Source organism: Vipera ursinii (genome assembly GCF_947247035.1).
Source record: "Vipera ursinii genome assembly, chromosome: 2".
In the NCBI taxonomy this organism is placed as follows: Eukaryota; Metazoa; Chordata; class Lepidosauria; order Squamata; family Viperidae; genus Vipera; species Vipera ursinii.
In genome coordinates, this window is record NC_139513.1 from 119,661,557 (window position 1) to 119,677,185 (window position 15,629).

General features: G+C 39.4%; 1 protein-coding gene across 3 annotated transcripts in view; it reads right to left on the bottom strand.

Annotated features, from left to right (window-relative positions):
• Positions 1–12,452, bottom strand: part of UNK (unk zinc finger) — a 90,191-nt gene extending 77,739 nt beyond the window's left edge. For all 3 annotated transcript variants that reach the window (XM_083353914.1, XM_083353913.1, XM_083353912.1), the window contains exon 1: positions 12,031–12,452. In XM_083353914.1, the coding sequence (XP_083210040.1) occupies positions 12,031–12,128 (98 nt within the window). In that variant the 5' untranslated portion in view covers positions 12,129–12,452. The remainder of the gene's footprint in view (positions 1–12,030) is intronic.
• Positions 12,453–15,629: the final 3,177 nt, after the last annotated feature.

The following is a 15,629-nucleotide window of genomic DNA, read 5'->3' on the forward strand; positions in this document are numbered from 1 at the left end:
GTCCACAGACTGGGGGTTGAGGACCCCTACCTTAGAAGAAGCTGTGAAACAAAAAGTTCTTTTAACTCTTGAAATGCCTTCTGTTCTCGAATAGTTTACAAGAATTCCCAACCCCTTTTAAAAAGTTGAGATAGTGGTTTTATATAGTCAGCAAAATTAGGAATGAACTTCCAGTATAAATTAGCAAAGCCCAGAAAACACTGCACATCTATTCTATATTTATACATGTGTTGTACCTTTACAAGATCCATTTCTATGCTTTCAGTTGAGATCCTATACCCCAAATATTCTAATTGAGGCAGGTCAAATGCACACCAACTTGGCAAAAAGCTTGTTCTCACAGAGCCTTTGTAGGATGTTTCGACATGCAACTCCTGCGAGGGATTTTCAGAATAAACCAAGATCCTTATGGTTTCTTCCCTGTTTCAAATGTTCCAGCTTGCTATCATTACACAATATTGAACCAAGTCTTCCAAATTATCTGAGGTGTCTTGCCCATCAGTTCATTTCTCAGGTCTTCAGCAAGCCCTTCTCTAAACTGGTCTCTCAGAGAGAAAGAGCTTTCCATCCCATGTCGTTGCATCCCACATCTCTGGCAAATAATTTAAAATCTAAAACGAATAAACTCATTCTCCTCTGTCCTTTCTTAATTCGCTGTGAGTCTTCATACTGGATCTTCAAAGTACGAGGGCAATTCGGAAATAAAACTCTGTTTGAGCATGTACAAGAAACAAGTGGGTATAGCAACACCCGTCCTATGGCGCCATGTGCAGTTCAGTAGGCAGTGAGGAGTGGAAGAAGGTTGTGTTGCAGCTGACTCAGCCGCTAGGTCAATTGAAAATGAATCCTGCTATAGAAAATCCCACCAAATGTGAAGTGCATGCAATACGATTCCTGTGTGCGAAAAAATGTTCGGCAGTGCGAGTCATCACGAACTGTGTAATGTTTATGGATCAAACATGATGAATGATGTTGTACGCCAATCATGTCATATGTTTAAAGATGGATGTACTGACGTGCACAATGAGGGAAGAAGTGGCTGCCCGTCTATATTCAGCGATGAACTCGTGCAGGAAATTGACAAAAAGGTCCGTGAAGTCTGTCGGTTCACGATATCTGCACTTTCTTTTCGCTTTCCCAAAATTTCTCAGACTATTTTGTATGACAGTGACTTAAAAAAATTGGGATACCACAAGTTCTGTGCCGAGCGACTACCACTTCTTCAGGAACCTGAAACAGTGGCTTGTGTCACACCGTTTGACGATGACAGCGCGCTTCATGATGGTGTTTCAGGGTAGTTTCATTCCCAGGCAGGAGATTTTTTTGCAGAAGTAATTTCAAACCTTGTAAGACATTATGATAAGGGCCTCAATTTGAATGGCGATTATGTCAAAAATTAATGTAATGTTGTAGTTTTCTAATGTGTATAATAAAAGTTCTGTATCTGCGAGTGTCTGTCACTGGTAACCAAATGGAGATTTATTTTCAAATTACCCTTGTATCTTTTGAACTTTTGCATGAAGTCTTGGTAATTGTCCAGCAGCAGGTTGTTGCCCTTCAATGATCAGTATGGCTCATTTAGCTGCTCCTTCCATTAGCAAACTTAGCACAAAAGTTATCTTGCTCCAATTTGTGGGAAATTCCGCTGGTTCTGCCAACCACAAACAGTTCATACTGAGTAAATTTGGTTCTAGCTGTTGTTAGCTGCATCATAGCACTATGTAAATTGGTAATTTGTATATCCACTTGCTGCTGATGTTGTAACAGAATTCAGCTAAACAATGTGCTTGGCAGATTACTAAAGACCAAAGTGTCTCTCTCTCTCTCTGTGTGTGTGTGTGTGTGTGTGTGTGTGTGGTCTTCTGTCTCTAAAAAGAGAGGAGGGGATCTGCAAGACTGATATCAAACCTTCAAGGTAGCCCAGACAAGAAATCAAAACCATGACTATGAATACTACCTTTACTACAGGTAGTTCATGACTTAATTAAGCCCAACATGTCTGTCGTTAAGCAAGACACTGTTAAGTGAATTTTGCCCCATTTTATGACCTTTTATGATACTGCAATGCTCATAAGTGTGAAAAACGGTCATAAGTCACTTTTTTCAGTGCCGCTGCATCTTCAACAGTTACAACAGTTTTGTAAATAACTTCTTTATTCACTCCTACTTCCGCATACATTTATAGCAGAAAAGCAGAATTTACACCACTGTATTTCTTTCTCTTATAAGCCAGTTGTTTAAATGAGAAGTTCTGCTGGGTCTAGCACAATGATCCATTTCAATTCACAAGAAATATGTATTTCTACTTCCAATCTCAGCCAATGTCAATGTATACATGGTTGTACTTTGACAATAAAGGTTCATTCTACATTCATTCAACATAATATTGAAGAATGCTTCTATATATTAGTCAAAATTGCACTAAACAAATGTCAATACTACCTTAGTCTCAAGATATAATATGTAAACAATGTTGACTTAATATAAAACTTAACTATTACAGAATAGTACATACCGGCATGTCAGGATATTCAGAGTATCCCATCCCTTAATATTGGGGGCGAGTTACTGCCCCCCGTAGATAGGGCTCGCAACCTGGGTGTCCTCCTAGATTCACAGCTCTCCTTAGAAGATCACATAGGAGCTGTGACTAGGGGGGCTTTCACTCAGGTTCGTCCTTTGCGCCAGCTACGACCCTATCTGGACCTGGATGCCTTACATACAATCACCCATGCACTTGTGACCTCTCGTCTTGACTACTGCAACGCTCTTTACATGGGGCTGCCCTTGAGAATCACTCGGAAGCTTCAGCTGGTACAGAGTGCAGCTGCACGGACGCTTTTGGGGGCTCCCCGATACTCCCATATTACACCTCTGCTTCGTGAGCTGCACTGGCTTCCAGTTGCCTTCCGGGTGAAATTCAAGGTGCTAGTGATGACATACAAAGCCCTACATGGCATGGGTCCGGATTACCTACGGGAGCACCTACTGCCAGCGTCAACACCCCTCCGTCCGGTGCGCTCTCACAGAGAGGGCCTCCTCAGGGTGCCACTGGTCAGAGAATGCCGGCTGGTGACCCCCAGGGGGAGAGCATTCTCGGTGGGTGCGCCAATCCTCTGGAACTGCTTACCAGCCGAAATCCGGATGGCCCCCGACCTTCGCACCTTTCGGCGAGATTTAAAAACCTATCTATTCCAGCAAGCCGGCCTGGCCTGATAGATTTGGGGTTTTATTTGTAGATCTGGGGTTTTATTTGTTTTATTGTTGGTTTATTGTATACTTACTTTGCTCTGTACACCGCCCTGAGTCCTCCGGGAGAAGGGCGGTATATAAAACGAATAAATAAATAAATAAATAAATAATTCCAATAGTTTACGGTAACTAAAATCTAAGTCTGAGTCCTGCAGTCTAAAATGCAATCGAGATAATTAAAACAAAAGGATCTCGCAGGAAAACGTCTATTGGACAGTAATCTTGAAATACGTAATTTGAATATAATTATTTTATTCCAGTGCCAGCAAAACCATGCATATGAAGCATTTTGACCTACATGTACAATGGGAAAATTAAACCTATGTGCAGAAATGGGACTAAATGTGTAAGATTGTCACTGTCATCCCTTGTAGATAATAATATAAATATTATATTTACTCTGACCAGCTGCGCTCATTATTTCCTAGATAAAGGGAAATATATTAAGGTCAAAATCTGAAAGGAAACCATGCTGAATTAATAATTCCTACCTAAACATCATTGTTTGGTGACCCTAATGTTTTGCTAGTAGACTTTTTATTCATGGGGCTTTGGAGTCACTAGAAATAGGAGCCCAGCAACATTCCAATATTCATAAATAATTCAGTTTATCTTAATTTGAATGCAATCTTTGCCAGACTAAGGATGTGGCCCATCCCCTCCTCCCATCCCCATTGTTTGGAAATTTCCATAGTTTCTGGGATTATCCAGTAACATAGGAACCTCAGATTTCAGAAATTGTTGGGGGGGATGTCTTTTAATCCAAACCTAACAGTAAGCAACATACACTAAGGTAACCACCTGCTTCTTCTAGTTTAAGATTATAGTTAAACTTAGACAATTGGTGAAACAATAGAGCTAGTACAGAGGATTATCTCAGTTTCCTACACTGAGCTATCCAAAATTCTGATGTGCTTTATTTTGCAACTAGGCAGTAGTTCCGGCCTTCATTTCAAGTTACCTTCCTTGAGATACTTGTAGTGTACCAATACTTGGTACTGTACTATACCAAGTCAGACATGGGTCATTCCTATTTATATAGAGAGGTTGCATTTTTGTTTTCTCCTATCTCCATGCACCAAAAATAATAACTTTACCTTAATGATTATCAGGGTATCAACAATACATCAAAATAGCCCTTACAGAATCCCCCTAACATTAGGGGGAAAATATCTACTTTTTATATGGCTAAAAAATTGCATACAATTTCAGTGTTCTTGTATGAGATCTCAGGAGATCTTACAGGAAAAAATATAACCAAACTTGGTGATCTCGTGATATTTCACACATTTAAATAGAGACAATTTTTAAGAACTCAAAGCCTGAAAATATTCCAAGATCTTGCTTTGCATCCTTGAAAATCTGCTCCATAAGACTAGAAATTAAGGTTGACTAGAACAGCGTAAGTCTTAAAAAGTAACAAAGAAAGCTCCAGAGCGAAGATAAATCTATGAACATTGCCTCACACCTTGCACCTCTTTGCAGAAAGCCTTTTCTGGTGGAATGAGCTCTTTTTTTCACAAAATACTAAGTAGGACTCAAGCCATTAGCAGAAATCTAGCTAAAGTAGTAGTGAAATCTTTAGTTGCTTACGTTGTTAAATCTCTGTGCTACTAAGTGTTTAGATATAAAGTGAAATTTTCTTTTGACTGTATCACCAGGAAGCATACATATCATGTCAGTAAATCTTTAACACAATAAGAATTTTATTTAAAAAACCCCAAAAACAAATACTGTTACTACATTAAACAAAATTATTTGTTGGCTAATTCATTAATAGCTTCCTTATGATCAACCAAACTACCACAATAAGCATGCCCACTTTCAAATTCTCCACAATTCAGTACAGTATTTGTACTTTACTACAGTAAAGACAATTATTCTGTCTGGTTTTTGTTTGTTTTTAGAAAAAAAGTTGGGGAACTATACACTGCACAGAGTAATAAGTAAATATACAACCTACCCAGGAGAAAGAAAGCAGAAAGGATTTTATCAAATATATCATTTTGCCTGAGGAAATGTTCTGAAGAACATAAACTCTGAGCACTCTTGCACAGTATTTTGGTTCATCCCACTATAACTCTTTTGTAACTATAGACTTCAAATACATAATGAAAATATCATCATTTTCATCTTGCTACCATTTATAGTTTATCCCATCAAAAGTTTTTCCAGTCTCCATTCTTTGATAAAAGTGACTAAGCTAGCAGACCAGCAAAATGCTGTGGACGTAGTATACTTAGATTTCAGTAAGGCATTTGATAAAGTAGACCACAACCTACTCCTTGGTAAGCTAGAAAAAGGTGGAATAGACATCATCACCAGATGGATCTGTAGCTGGCTGGCAAACCGTACTCAATGAGTAATCCTCAATGGCACCACATCCACATGGACAGAAGCAAGCAGTGGGGTACCACAAGGCTCCATCTTAGGCCCAGTACTCTTCAATATCTTCATCAATGACACAGATGAGGTAATTGAAGGAGAACTCATCAAATTTGCAGATGACACCAAACTGACAGGAGTAGGCAATACCCCAGAAGACAAACTCAGGATCCAAAAAGATCTTGACCAACTTGAACAATGGGCCCTATCCAACAAAATGAGTTTCAATGTAGAAAAAAGCAAAGTTTTACATTTAGGCAGGAAAAATCAAAGGTACAAGTGCAGATTGGGCGAGACCTGGCTCAAAAACAGTAACTGTGAAAGGGACCTTGGAGTCCTAGTGGACGATCACTTCACTATGAGCCAGCAGTGTACAGCAGCAACCCAAAAAGCTAATACAATCCTGGGTTGTATAAACAGAGGCATAGAATCAAGATCATGCAAAGTATTAGTACCGCTTTATAAAACCCTAGTAAGACCACAGCTGGAATACTGCAGCCAATTTTGGTCACCATATCCCAAAAAAGATGTTGAGAGTTTGGAAAAAATTCAGAGAAGAGCAACTAAGATGGTTAAAGGCCTGGAGACTAAAACATATGAAGAACGGCTGCGGGACTTGGGTTTCGCTAGTCTAAAGAAAAAAAGAAAGAGGGGAGACATGATAGCAGTATTCCAGTATTTCAGGGGCTGCCACAAGGAAGAGGGGGGGTGACATTGTTCACCAGAGCACCAGAGGGAAGGAGGAGAAACAATGGATGGAAACTCATCAAAGAGAGACGCAACCTGGAATTAAGGAGAAACTTCCTGACAGAGAGGACAATCAACCAGTGGAACAGCTTGCCTCCAGAAATTGTGGGCGCTCCATCACTGGAGATTTTTAAGAAGAGGCCAGACAATCACTTGTCTTGAGATGGAATAGGGGGTGGACTAGAAGACCTTCAAGGTCCCTTCCATCTCTATTCTATTCTTATACAAACTTTTTTTTACATAAACCTGCTCTGTGGATTACAAATGAGTCAATGGCCAACTGATGCACAGATTCCATTTCACAACTATGCAGAATACACCATGATTGTTGGATCATCATAAAGCTGCATGTACCCTTCTGGTTTAAATGTTGTGATCTCTTTAAAGTACAGTTCACAATGGAATAGCTGTTTCTGATTCTCTACAAACTAGTATATCACAATAAGAACATGCAATCCACAACCATTTCTTAGCTAATAAACTATAGTTTAATGAATCATGAAGTGTATATTAGACCACATGACATTATAGCAGAATTCAATTTCCTACGAAGCTTAACATTTATGTAAAGAGAGGAAAAAAGCTATTTCTAATACTTGCAATGTGAAGGTGCTCTTGAAAATAGGCAGCTAAAATTCAAGAAAACTCAGATTCAAAATAGGAACTATGACCCTATTTACAAGTGGCTAGGACATAAGTGCATTCCAGTACTCTGTTTTTCTCCACAATCTGGAACAGTAAAACTACTTTTTCAATAGCAAACAAGATAAAATTATGTTAAATAAAATCAGTTTAATTATTGGTTTCTTTTTCAAAACACTTAACATTCATAATATCCTACCCTTACTTTCAGGAAAAAAAATTGAGATGAAAAAGGAGCTTTCTTTATACTCACCAAAAGACCTTTATATACAAGTAAGATCTACATTAAACAGGAACACTGTTTTATCATAAGAAGTCTAGTCCAGGTAAAAATAAGAACCCATGACATTACATTAACAATCATTGACAGCAGGGGTACCAAACTGCTGGCCCACAGGCTGGATGCATCACGCCAAAACCGCACCTACCCAACTGCCGGCAATGGAAAAAAAAGTTGCAATATGTCGCAACACATCACATGACATCATGAGTTTGACACCCGTGATTTACAGCATTTCATTTGTGTGCACTATTGGCTTCCTTCTTGATTAGAAGTGTGGTTTGAACCTGGTTTCCAATTATTTTATGTATTTAGTATGCTTTGCAAAATAGCACAATTATCTTGTAATTACAAATAAGATACGATTTGCCTAAAGTCAGAAAGAAAAAAAGCCAACTACACATAAAAAAGGAGTCTGAATCTTGACTTAGTGGACTTATGCACTGTAAGTTTAAATTTATGACTTAAAGGTTCATAGCTCAGAAGTATTTTTCGTACAAGAAACACCACTGTCTACATATTTAAATTACATGTATACACAGTTTCAGCATTACTAGATCCTTCATGACTGTTCCCCCCCCATTCTCACTATTTCAATACAGTATTAAAATTCTTAAAAAAAGAAAAGTCCTTTTTTTTTTGTCTAGTTAAAATCAGTCCAAGGAGGATAGTAGCTATGGGCAGCATTCTACTTACATTATCTTGTTTTTAAATACAGTAAACTACAAATAAAACAATTCCACACATTTTCTTATTTTGAAATCTAAAATCCTTTCAATTTTCACCTCTGAAAGCCTTAACGAAATATGCAACAGCCTGACAGTTAAATGCAAATTATACTGAAGCTGTAGATCAGCATATTTGCACTCAACTTTAAATATAATCTTAATCAAAATACTGCATTAGGTATGTAGATATCAGGCTAGCTAGCTATTATCTTGTATCTGGCTTGAGGAAAACAAGTTTTGAAGTTTTTCTTTATAAGGACATTCTTCCCTCAATAGTATGCATCTTGCATATTCATAATTATTTCACAACTGAAAGTTTCTACTTTAAAAATATAGAGAATAACAAAAATTAGAAATCAGTAATAGTCTTAAGTAAATGGCATATGACAGCCAGTTCCGTAATTTGATTAAGGCACCAGGCTATAAACTTGAAGACTGTGAATCCAAGTATCACAAAAACAGCTGGGTGACCAGCCACTCTCTCTCATCCTAGGAAGCAGGCAATTCAAAACCATTTTCAAAAAAACAAAAACCCTTTCTAAAAAACCCTGAAGGGACTAGGTCAGGCAGTCACCAGGAATCAGCACACAGCTACACGCACAAATTTGGTACATTAACTGAATTTCTTATTTAAGATTGGTATCATTCACACTGTAATGCTGTATGTAATAATTCATAAATATTCCTATAAGAAACACTGTCAAAACAAGTATCCCACACACACGGACATATTTTATGCCTATAATAATATGCCTCAGCAGCATTTGGACAGAAGCATAAGGGAAAAATTGCAGCAACACTACATTGGTATGGTATGGAAGGGACAGAAGACACATCCTGTGTTTGCAAAAACACAAGCAAAATATAAATTGTTACATTTGTGAAAGCAAATACATCTGCTGCATCAAAGCCAGAATCTGTTGCATTTGAAAGTGTGATCCATATGTATATAAATATCTGAAAAAGCTACCTAAAACTATTAATTACACACTTTCCATACATGTGTCCAATTGGTTATATATTAGTCTCCCACCCTCCTGCTCTTAATCCTGAAGTTCCTTATATACTTCCAACATTTGCTATAGATTTTCTCCCAAATTTCTAGAACTCTTCTGGAAGACACTGGGATGAATAAGAACCCATTATGATACACATGTTATTCCACTAGAAGATCCACATAATTGGATTTAGTGCTATGAGCTCCTTACAACATCACACAATTTGTCAAAGCTAATTTTAACAAAAAGTTCAGTTTTAATTTGTACATTTGCAAACAGTACATTAAATAACAGTAACAGAATCCAGCAGAGACATCACCCTGTCAACAAAAGTGTGTATAGTCAAGGCTATGGTCTTCCCAGTTGCAATGTATGGCAGTGAAAGCTGGACCATAAGAAAGGCTGAGCGCCAAAGCATTGAGGCCTTTGAACTATGGTGCTGGAGAAGACTCCTGCGAGTTCCTTGGACTGCAAGGCGATCAAACCGGTCAGTCCTAGAGGAGATCAACCCTGACTGCTCTTTAGAAGGCCAGATCCTGAAGCTAAAACTCAAATACTTTGGCCACCTAATGAGAAGGAAGGACTCACTGGAGAAGAGCCTAATGCTGGGAAAGATTGAGGGCAATAGAAGAAGGGGACGACAGAGAATGAGGTGGCTGGATGGAGTCACTGAAGCAGTAGGCGTGAGCTTAGATGGACTCCAGAAGATGGTAGAGGACAGGAAGGCCTGGAGGAACATTGTCCATAGGGTCGCGATGGGTCGGACACGACTTCGCAACTAACAACAACAACAGAATCCAGCATAAACACATTAAAAATAAAATAAATATTCATTGCTGTGAACCAGATTGTTACCAGCTCATGGCTATTCTTTTTTGTTTTCTTAAACATATTTACTTCACTGTTTATGGTATTTTTGTGAAATAAACTGAGTGAAATTCAATCAGATTTTTTCATTGATATTTTAATTAGTGAAAGCAAGGAGAGTTTTTCTTTTTTATAGCTCCTCATATATACCAGTGTCATCTCTGTGTAATTCTCCCAATATCCCAATACATTTTGAGAATACAAAGGAAAGTGATGGGAACCAGGAAAAAAACCTGCTAACACAATATTTACTTTTATTATAAATCCAATTTGCATGCTGTCTGATAATCACATGCATGATCTCTATTAACAATTCAAAATTGTGATTATGTACAGCAGGTACATGAGATTAATTATAGAAAGACTTCCTGTTTTGCAATTAAGGACAATCTCAATCATTTATACAGCCTGAAACTAAGTAATTATTGCATCATCCTGTTACACACACAGTATTGCATGTATTTAAGTTTTCTATTATGCTTTTACTAGGTTTGAGACATTAGCAGCACAACTGACCTGAATAACCCTGCACAATTAGGCTAAGACCCATTTTAGTCTACTTTCTGCTTCTCACAGCCTCCAACCAGAAGCCTTTAGGATGCTCACAATTATGACATGGAGTTCTTCATATTCTTTTTCCATCACATCCAGCTGTTATTTGGTGGCATGGTGCCCTCATGGAGATAACATTATAAATAGCTTTTGAACGTCCCTCATAAATTTATTTACTCCTTTCAAAGCCATCTGAATCAGTGGCCATCACATAGTAATGAATTCCTCAGATTAATGTGGAACAGGTTATATATGATCAATTCCTTGCAAAACAAGTTTTGCCTGATACAATAAAATAGATGTAGGAATAGGTGTTGCTAGTACAGTAATTATTTTAATTATTAATTATTATTAATTATTCCAATTATTATTCTAATTACTACAGTAATTATTGTCACTAATAATGTATTTACAAGGTCCCAAAGTAGCACAGTATTTACCAACAGATCTAAAATACCTGTACCTGCTACAGCAACTGCTCTCAGATATACGAAATTATTAGGAATTCTGAACAGAAGAGGGCAACCTATAAATATAAGAGACAACTTATTCTAATACTCAATGAAACTCTTTATATTGTTGCTATTAAAATATTTTCTATGAACAGTATTTATTTATGCTTGTTACTTTGCAAAGACCATCTATTTTAACAAGCTGAATTATTCCTCATGATATGCCATGGGATTCAGAATTCCTTAAGGAACTACCGTTCCAGTGGATTCAAACCAAAAAAAAAAAACAAAAGACAAAACCCACCTCAGTGCAGTTCCATTTATACTTTAAGTTTTAATTTGTAGGCTTGGCCAGAAACACCACCCCCTCTAATGACAACCATCAGCAAGAGAAAATGGCGAGGAAAAAGTCACAGTACTTTTGTATAGTGTTTCACTTAGGATGCTCTTGATTCCACGAGACAGACCATTAGTACAGAAAAGACCCGTTATTAAGATTGGTGACAGACATCCCAATTTTCCCCACCAGGACCCTCGGGATCATGAACTTTCTGACTAGCCGAGAATTTCATTTTACAAAAATGACTTTTGTTAACCGTTCGGCCATAAAAGCGTCCCCTTTGGCTAACGTGAGGCAGTGGATTAGCCAATTAGAGAGGGGGAAAAAAAAGAGGGTGACGGCGAAAAAGAAGGGGATTCTCAAGGGGCAGAAACGAGACGGACACCCCCCCCCCCGCCACCCAAAGACCAACGGAGGAGCAGAGGACCCGTAGGGCGAACGCATCGCAACGCATCATGGGCACTGCGCGCCTCTGCCTGTGGGGTGTGTTTGTGTTTATGGGGCGGTTAGGTGCGCGCGCCCGCGCGCGCCCGCCAGCACCAAAAGCGCGATGGGGTGTCCGCTCCTTCCCCGCCCCCTCCCACAGCCGAAATTCCTCCGGCCCAGGCCGACCACAACCGGTTTCAGCCGGTTCCGGGCGGGCCGTTTGTTTCCGTGCGCGCGTGCCGCACGCTGCCCGCTGACGTCAGGCGTGTGTGGCGCGCGGGCGGGCGCCGGGGTGCGGCGGCGGCGGGAGCGGCGGGAGCAGCAGCAGTAAGAAGCGGCTGCGGGTGTTCTCGCTACGTACGTGTAGTGCTGCGGCTTCTCGGGCTGCGCTTGGAGGGCGCTGGCCGGCGCCACCGGCCCGGTCGCAGGAGGCCCGGTCCCTACCGGGCCCTTCGACATGCTCCTGCCCTCTGCTCCCTCCTCCGCCGCCCGCTACCACCGAGGAGGAGAGCTTTATTATTCACTCTGCGCGGTCCGCACGGAGACCGCAATGCGCAGGCGCTGCCGCCGCCATTACCGCCCCGGGTTACCCAAAGCATGCTGGGGCTTGTAGTCCCGGTGATGGCGGGAAATCCCCCTTTTCTTCTACTAGGCTTCCGGCCCTTGAAACTACAAGTACAGAGGGGCTCTGCGCTTGCTGTCCCGGATATTGTAATAGCGCAGGGATTTATAGGAGTAGTAGTTAGAAGCAATCGGTCCATGGATTGCTCTCGAGAAAATGTAAGCAGGGTTGCTGTTTCGTCAGCTACGGATCGTTTAATTGCATCTTCCCACCCCACCCCACCCCAATTATTTCCATTTCTCGATGTTAGCATTATTAATTTGGAAGTAAATGTCGCTAGATGCTGTAAGGTTTCCTACTGAGTGTGAATTAAGAGTGCAATGTACCGTAGGTGGTTATGTTAAATGATGATGGATAGGCTGTCATACTAAAATTATTGCAAATTCGTTAGGGATTATTAAGGACCAGTCCAATTTATTAAAAAAAACAGGCTAGGTATTATCTTTTCTTTGGATAATACATTGGTATTCCAACACAGAGACAGCGCCCTCAAAATTATCTCACGTCTACAAATTATGTATGTTACAATAAAAACAAGAGGGATTGTTGATCCTAAAGCAATAGTTTAATTTGATAAACTTGAGTTGTTAAAGTAGATAACTCTAATACTGTATTCTGATCTATCAAGTATTTTGCCATAACAAAAGTATCACAAGACTTGCTGATAATATAAGTTAGCCATACCTTGACAAATTTCTGCCACAACAATATTTCATCTTTGTTGTAACATGTCATGACAGTATTTGATTACTCATATGGTTATTCACAGAAAAATCTATGTGGTTGCAGAGTAAACAATGACTTGATGGCATTTAATCATATGGTTATACTTTACGTATCAAATTCTTTACAATTCTTACTTTGTCCCTATAGTTCAGGCATGAGTCAAAACATTTTCCAATAAGCATGTAATACCATGTTATTTGTATACTACCACGGTCCATCCGTGTTTTTTGAAAGTAAGTCCTGGCATATGCATTGAGTTTAAATTATGCATTTATTTGAGATCTCAGACAGATATTTTGTTTCATGGACATTGATGTATTTTTCCCTTAAATAGATATTTTGTTTGGTTTGTTTCTAAAGCATACATTTTTAGGATTAAACCATTTTCTAACATCTAAGCAAGACTTTTGATATTCTTTCTTAGTTCTTTAGCATCTTTAGTAATTTAAACTGTATTCTTTAAGTTAATTATCACAGTCAAGCTTTCTTTAGTGTATTTCTCCAGATCATTAGGTTAAGGAAAGCTGATCATCATACTTAATCTCATCCTATTTAATCTTTATTGGAGTTGGAGAAATTAATTGTTCACATATAATGCTAAACCATAGTATTTGTTTGGAGCCAGCCACTATTGTTTGTAAACTACTTTTGGCCATTATGTATAAATCAGTATTATTCTTAGCAAGTTATATATAATGTAAAACAATTGTAGTTTATTTGATAAGTAAACCTAGGCAATAGTGCTGTTATCTAGGATAACTATTATCTAGGATCATGGAAATATTGTAGATATTTATTTACTGAATTTCTATTCTATACTGATGAATTGTACACTTACTGTGGTTTATAATGTAATTAGAACAATACATTCAAGGTGCTGGTAATGACCTATAAAGCTCTAAATGGCTTGGGTCTGGATTATCTAAGGCAGGGGTGTCAAACTCAATTTCATTGAGGGCCGCATCAGCATTGTGGTTGCCCTCAGGGGGCCGGGTGGGCGTGGCCTACTGGGTGGGCGTGGCTAGAGTGCGTATGGCCTACTGGGTGGGCATGGCCAGCTCTACATCGTTCGCATCAAGGGTGCCTGGGCAGGAGTGGGACAGATCTGAGGGTCTCTGGCAGGAGGAGGGTCTCTGGGCCAGGGCCAAGGCAGAGGGGGCCGTTCCCTCACTGTTTCCAGGATGGCTTCGCGGGCCGCATGAAACCACTTTGCGGGCCGGATCCGGCCCCCGGGCCTTGTGTTTGACATGTCTGATCTAAGGGAACACCTGCTGCCGGCATCAACTTCCCATCGTCCTGTGCGCTCCCACAGGGAGGGCCTTCTTAGGGTACCGCCGGTCAAGGAATGCCGGCGGGTTATTCCCAGGGGAAGGGCGTTCTCTGTGGGCGCGCCGGCCCTTTGGAACCAACTTCCCACGGAGCTTAGGACTGCCCCCGACCTTCGCTCATTTCTCAGGGACTTGAAAACTTGGTTTTTTGAGCTGTCTGGCCCAGACTGAGGGGTTTTAATTATTTATTAATGGGGTTTTAGTTTAAATTCAGGGACTTAATTTAATCTTAGTTTTAATCGATTTTAACTTTGTATGTTATGTATTTTTAATTTTTCTCTGTAAACCGCCCTGAGTCCTACGGGAATAGGGTGGTATACAAGTTTAAATAATAAATAAATAAATACATAGTAAGAAGCCAATAATTAATAAATCCAAATGAGAAAAAAGTAAGAAACATTGTCATACAGTATTTAAAAAGATAAAACACGTTGGATACTATCAACATAGGTAGCTTAAGTACCAAAGGACCCTTGATTCCATGTTTATTGCTTTACAGAACAATGCTAATGTTTTTGTCAGTCTGTAACTAAGAAATGTTGCCTGTGAGCCTCTAGTTATCTCATCTTTCGTGGTGGAGATAAATAATTTTTGCTGTTGAAATGAGTACGTTGGCTGCAATGGATTCCGCCTAGAGAAATCAATTCTGAATGCACCTATGAGCCAAACTGTAGAAGATTTCAAAGGTCAAATGAACTGCATTTGGAAATCTATTGGCAACCAGTGCAGCATTTACATTATTGATGTGATATGTTTGAAGCAGTTCTTGACTGCCAGGTACATAGCTAGCTGGATTTTGCAGTAATTTCAGTTTTCAGAGATAGTCCCAGGCAGAAGATATTGCAGTATCTTATGATGATGATGAGAGCATGAGTACCATTTCCAGGTTCTTTCATCATAAATATGAACACGGCACACCAGTCAAATCTAGTCGAACAATAATTCCTGATATAGATAGAACATAACAACTACCATCACATCAACTAGTAAGCTCTCTGTTAGCTTCTTATTTATTATATTTGTGGAACAACCAAAGTACAAATTCATAACAGCTACCAAGGTATTTCGTGAAACAGCAGAAGGGCATGCATAATTATTTGAAGCCAATACGGGACATCACAAACTGATTAGTACTCTTCTCCATGATGATTATCTCATTATTTTAAAAAATCAAATTATTTTCTATTGTACTCAAATATTAGTGGTAGAGGATGAATGAAGCAGGCATGTAACATTCTTTTGTTGAATGTTGTTGGGATCTATGAGCATAGGGTTATGGTTTGG